This window comes from Crassostrea angulata, unplaced genomic scaffold, assembly GCF_025612915.1.
Source record: "Crassostrea angulata isolate pt1a10 unplaced genomic scaffold, ASM2561291v2 HiC_scaffold_168, whole genome shotgun sequence".
NCBI classification, from domain to species: domain Eukaryota; kingdom Metazoa; phylum Mollusca; class Bivalvia; order Ostreida; family Ostreidae; genus Magallana; species Magallana angulata.
The window spans coordinates 273,771-280,565 of NW_026441721.1; the positions used below are offsets into that span (position 1 = coordinate 273,771).

Genomic DNA, 6,795 nt, shown 5'->3' on the forward strand with positions numbered 1-6,795 from the left:
CCAAAAACGCTAAATAAGAAACCCTGGAAAATCAATTGTTCAACCCAAATATCTCTGCAATGCAACGTCTAAGCGTAAAACAGATTTCAGTTTTACATTCAGCTAAATAAACTCTCAATTTTTCAAGAATCACTTTGCAACGACTATTGAAACAAAACCATTATTGAAATAAATTATTTTAATAGTGGTTGGGGATCGCGGGGGTGTTAAGGAAGCATATGGGCAATTTAGCGTCTTATTTTGACTGTTATATTCAAAATCGTGAAATTAAATAACTATTTTGAATACGATCAAAAACTTAGTATTATCCTTTGAAATAGATGTAAGTGCTATAAAATCGGGTAGTACATTACTGCCACATTGGTGCATTATCACGTGACAACTATAAATAGCTTACGTATATTCCTTAACATAAAATGAGATAGAACAACACTACCCCGCGGTTTCCAAAATAAAATAAACATACCAAGTGAAGGCAAAACATCCCAGTTTTATCAAAACTGCTGCTAGAATCCTATGTTTTTCTTAATTCAATAGTTATTCATCCAGTTCTCGTAAAACCTTCCCAACTTTTATAAAGTTTGCACGGAAAACGGCAAGTTGCATCAAAACAACACACAACATGTGATTCTAGCAGCATTTTTCATTTTAAGCATTGATCAAACTAACGATACATATAAAATTCAAAGTTCAATATATGCGGGGTAGTGTTGTTCTAGTCGGATTTTTATATCGTAAACAACGACAGAGGAAAGCCTGGCCGAGAAATAAAAGCAAATTTACATACCTTTTAGCGAATGAATGATAAAACTAGCATCTCTCCTAGTATTCTTATGTCCCATTCTCAATAAATCACACCACAATATTTTATTAGAGTTCTTAGATTAGTTATGTTTTGAATATGTTTACAATGCTTTCCGATGAAATTCACACGACATTCAACTTTTAGTCATGACGTCATCAATGTATAAATCTACGTAATACAAACTAATTTCTGAAAAAAAATTGACTTCAGTATTTTTATTTGCTTTTGGTCTACGTTTCGTTGCTTAGATAATTGAATATTTACATAATAACTAAGATTTGTGATTTCACGAAATTACATGTAACTCAGAATCCATATGCTTCCTTAACGCCCCCGCGATGCTTGTCATTAGAAGAATCACTTTGCAACCACTATTGATATACAACCACTTTTCAACTAATTATTTCAATAATCATTGAGAATGTTTTTTATTATAAGAATCACATTGCAGCCACGTTTGAAATACAACTACTATTAAAATTATTTTTTCAATCGTAGTTGGGAATGATTTCTTTATAAATATGTTTTGCCACTGTGTACCATTTTTGAAAACTTTTTCAAATGCAAGAAACACTATATCTAACAAACAATTTCAAATATACAATTTATGCGTTATAGACTTACATTTTTTAAGAGTAATATTAATTGCGACTATGAAATTAATGTACTAATGTAGGGATTTTTCCTGCTGTGCAGAAATAAATAACCAATTCTCGCAGATTTACATACAAATAGAATTGTTTTATATTTTTCTTTTACCTTTCTCTTTCTATAGATATTTTATTTTTTATATATTGTTAATTATTAAAACAAGGGTGAACACGTTGTAAGTTGTCAGAACTTTTATTTAAAAACCATGCATATTCATTATACAATAAAATATGTTCAAACCAATTAAACAGTACTATTTTAGAAATAAATATTGTCGTTTAATTTTAATCAGAGTCGGGAATATTCAATTGAGTTTGACTATCTGTCTAAACCGTCTTCAGTCTGTTATTTTGTTTCTGTAACACTTTCGTTAATCACTACAGCCAAAATTATTTTACAGCCAAAATATTCTGCATCAGTCCATACGTTAACTCCTTTTTGAGGCCATGAACAAAAAATATTATAGTAACATATTTATAAGAACATTGTTTGGGCAACTTGTCGTCAACATTTATTTTCAAAATAAATGATCAAAATTTTGGACTTCTTCTTAAAACCAAGAATCATTCGGGTTTTTTTTTATTGTTGACAAAGACAGTAGAGAGTGAAACAAGTACACACAGCTTACAACAACAAATTGTCTCTCAAAATATAAGACTATAAAAATATAAGCCCAATTCACATATTACACTATATATTACACATATAAGTTATTTACAAATGTGCCTGTAGACTACTTGGTAAAAGAAATTAAAGGAATATTTTTTGTTCAAGTTACAGTTGGTTTTGTTTGAGAATCCCGCTTTCAACTTTTACTTTTACATTAACAGATGACCTACTTGTTTTCAACGAAATTTTCAGACATTATCTATCCTAATAATGCCTCAGACATTCAAAGTTTCAAAGATGACGTCTTCTTCGTTCGTAAATCAGTTTAAAGTTTTCCAAAAAGTTAACCTGTCCAGGACGTTTTTCCCATATGATTTAATATGGAGACTTGAAATTTAATGTAGTTATATATTTTGTCATTTTAACTCTGTAATAAGGTTGAGAATGAAAATATACGTCACTTCCGGTCAAAATCGAAAGTGAATCTAATTTTTCGCAATTTTAAAAAAATTATCAAATCAAAAACATACACGTATTTTAAGAGTTCAATTGAATTTTGTTTTAAAATCTGACAATACATTGCAGAGATATTTTGGTTGAAAAATTTATTTTCAAAAGTTTGATTCCGCATTTTTGGTAGAGAAAATAAGGTGGCATGGGACAGTTTTTTTATGCAACTCATTGTAGCCAGGGGATGCGTGTCTCCGGAACTCTGTAACTAGAATTTCCTCTATTCCCATTCAGCACACATACCTTTAATTCACTCTTTATAAGGCCAATCACCAATTTCTGAAGAAAATTTCTGGTCCAAACCTGTAAATTTCTCTACATACTGGTTTTTATGAGATTTTGACCCTTTCATATTATGCTCATTTTTCATGTTTTTCAGCTTTTTGGACCTCCCCCAGCTAATTCCCTGCAGAGGATTGACCTACCGTAACGCGTTCATGTTGCACCATCACGTGTCAGAAACTTACCTGTGTATAGTGTACAATGTCCCATCCACCTACTTTTCCTGTTATTTCCTCCTGTCTTTAACTTGCAATTTCACTGTGTAAAGTCAACACAACAGTCATAGCCGCAATTTTTGTATTTTACTTCTGATTCTCATGTACCTAACATATGGGGCCTACATATTGCATATCAATTTCAACAAGAGAACACCCCTCTAACTAATGGTAATCATTTAAAATCATTTCATGAATTTTAGCAACACTCATAAGCCTTCAAGTACAGCAACTCTCAATTTTACAAAAATATTGTACTTTATCCGAAACTGTCCCTTACTATCTAAGTTAAAGTTAATAAGGAAACAACTCCTACCAAAAATAGTTCGATAATTGTTAAGTCGTTCTTAGGATTTTCGAATTTTTGTTAATTTGTCTTGTAATCAATACGACTTTTTAGAATTCATGCTAAGAATTAATAGGATTTCGTTAAGTCATACCAAGAAGCATTAGATTTTTGTTTGAGTTACATATACACCTGTTATCGACTTTGGAAATTTGCTTTTTGCAGAAACTCCTTTATTTTCGACATTAACGGAAGACCAATTTGTTGCTTTTCGAACGAGCTTTGCTCTAGTTTCTTAACTTTATTGTTCTATAGAAATGTCATCTTGTATAACAGTTGTAAATTATTTGTTTAAGGATGAGAACATAGTTAAGTTGCTTGATCGAACTTGTAATCAAACCCACTGTATATTATATAAAATGAAATGTGTTCAAGCCATTTAATACACATTGAAACATATTCAATTAGGTTTGAGTTGTAAGGGTATTTACATGATTATGTAGTGTTGCATATTGTATCACTAGCACATGTACTATTTTCTTTCGTATTTTATCGGAATGTGTCAATAAGTAGCATTTGACTGAAAAACATGGACGATATCTTTAGTTAGGAATAAACAGTAAGATAAAAAGTTTACCGGGAAATAAACTTAGTTGGCCACGTGATGAAATCGAAAGGCTTCTCAAAAGATTTCATCAATTATCAATCAAGTTCATTTTCCTAGCTGTGAACCTTTTACATGTATCAAGCTCCCGGAAGCGCTTTTCTACTTTGAAAAAACCCTTATAAAATTCCGTTATTTAGAATATTAATGCCTAAAGTTACTCCAGTCTATCAGAACTTACTGTTTATTTCTTATGTTCATGTGAAAGGAAGGCAAAATCTTAATAATTATAGACATAACTGGTTAATGTTTATGATAGTGCAACCGTCATACCGTAAGCTCGCGCGGGGATCATTGTGACGTCAAAAATATAATCCATTGGCCCGTTCATAAGTTCACATAGAAATTAACGTTTTTCCTATGTTATAGGTTTATATAAGGAAGTATATTTGCAAATATAAATATGGGTTGATAATTTTTGATATCATTCATGCATAAGTTTTTGATTTGATCTTCAATTTAAAGAGGTTGGCGCTTTTCTTTTTGGGTACCTTTTTAATGTCACCTCTTATAAAAAAAATGTTGCATCATGCATCATGTTGCATCATATATTGATTTTTTTTGTTTATTTATATTTTACAATGCCAAATAAGCCATATTGAATATAATTGTTAATGAAAATTATATATTTACAGAGTTCATAAAGGGATTATATTTTGTGGCGGAAGGAGTTCAAGAAGAAAAATGATCAATTTTCATAACTCAATAGTCTTAAAGTAATGTTACTTAGCCTCCTGATTTTCAGCGCAAACTAAATTTCCAGATAGCTTGTTTCTAAAAATTTAACAATATTTTGATTTCTCTATCGATACATTTTGGCATATTTAGTTTATACTTCATAGAAGTCAAGTAAAAATTAACTCCAATTTTTGCCTAAAGTTAGCTCTCTCATGTAATATCTCAATTTTTTTAGAATTGACCCCTACCTTTTATTTTTACCTTTACACGAGGCATTAAATGTATGTCTATTCGTATGCAAAGTTTTGGAATGTTGCATTACTATCATTTTTTTGCGTGATAATTTGATTACTCAAAACTTTTTGTAAAAATCTTTACATTTGCTGTTGTATTCATTATGTACTAGCATTTGAAGTCATCAGTAAAGCAAGGGTTATTAAACTTTGACTTGGATATTACTTCTATAATCACAATATGTGTTCAGCTTCATACTGTATTGAAACCATACCCGAATAATCATTCAAACTATAAATATTTGTTTGATTTCTTCAAATAATCACTTTCCATGCCAAAGTTAAGCAATTATTTCAGGAAAATTATTATTTCTGTTTAGGGCCCCATATTTCCAAAAAAGCAATCTGTTTTTGGATGAGTAACATTATCAGTATTATAGGTGCCAACTTTAAAAAAACCCATAAGACCTATACTTACGAAAACTATATTGTGGATGCACACATTCAGCTGAGGGAAGCTGTACAATCTAAAATCATTGATTTGTGTTAAATTGTTTAATAAAGGTGCATTCAGGCAGATAAAAATATTTCGGTTACATTAACTTGAGTTTAAATAAAAAATAACACTTTCCTTTTTTAAAAATCTAATAAAATGATCTTATTATTTGTTGAGAGAAACAGAACACTATTAAACGAACTATTACAAATTTTGTGATTTCTTTGTGTTTATAAAAAGATATATATACTCACTGTCACAGTCAAAGCAATTATCATCAGGATCTTCATGTTTTCAATTTTTAGTAAACAGAAGTATAAACTAAAATAGCAAAATAATGATAAATCCAATTGGAATGCACCATACATCTTTCAATTGTATGTACTATTTAAGCTGTTGTACTTAAAAGTTAGTCTTTGTTATCAAATCAAAACAATTTCAATAATGTTCTCAGGGGGGAAAATGAAGCAGAAAATCGAATGAATGTGCAATTGATCTCCTCACAAATAACAAAAAGCAACTTACATGAACCTTGGCTCAACAAACCGATGCGTTGTTAAGAGTAGACTGTGTATCAGTTGAACATATGTTTGTCTCGTATATTCGAGATGTATTTTATCTGAAGAGACGGGACGGTATGAAGGTCAGAATTAAAGAGATAAAATTGTTATCAGTTATGTCGAAGTTAGTTGTAGATTATTTTATGTCCCGGGTAAGTTTGAGATAACGACTAAATAAAGCAGCTTGTTCCAAAGTTTTTGCTATTACAGTATTACATAATTTCCCATACAAAATAATTATCTTAAACGTAATGGACTTTCACCTTTTTACACCAGCAGAACTGGTCTCCTATCAAAGTCAGAAATACGTGGATTGATAAAAAGTAATAAAGGGAACCGTTTGCATGGTTTTGTCCCCATATTTATTAAGCTTTATACATGTCAAATTATGCATCGATTGTAAACATAATAATCTTTTGAAAGTTAAAATGTTAACAAGTTTATCTTTAATTTTTAAAACCTAATCTTCTTTACTTATAGATGATGTCAAAGTCGCAGTGCAAGCATACTTGCCTTGACGTCGAAGACGAGTCTTTAGGAGAGAAATAACACAATGCCTTTTTATGTTTAGTTTGCTTTGTAAACAAATTGTGTATATCATTTCCCCATGGAGATATGGCTTAAATGGCTAGGAAAATTAGTTTCATGCATATTAGTATACATTTGCTAAATAAACCAAACAGCTTAAAAGCGTGCATAGAATGTTATATAAATTCAGACAAAGCAGCTTTAACTTTATAAGTATATCTATATATTTACACTTATGTATATTTCCCCATATGTTTGTATTGGAAATCAAGAACTTT

General features: G+C 30.4%; 1 protein-coding gene across 1 annotated transcript in view; it reads right to left on the reverse strand.

The window, feature by feature from the left end:
• Nucleotides 1-6,010, reverse strand: part of LOC128169664 (uncharacterized) — a 173,927-nt gene extending 167,917 nt beyond the window's left edge. Inside the window, exons 1-3 of the mRNA XM_052835767.1 lie at nucleotides 5,955-6,010; nucleotides 5,684-5,750; nucleotides 5,412-5,460 (exon numbers count right to left, since the gene is read on the reverse strand). Of these exons, the coding sequence (XP_052691727.1) occupies nucleotides 5,412-5,460; nucleotides 5,684-5,719 (85 nt within the window). The 5' untranslated portion in view covers nucleotides 5,720-5,750; nucleotides 5,955-6,010. The remainder of the gene's footprint in view (nucleotides 1-5,411; nucleotides 5,461-5,683; nucleotides 5,751-5,954) is intronic.
• Between the last annotated feature and the right edge of the window lie 785 nt (nucleotides 6,011-6,795).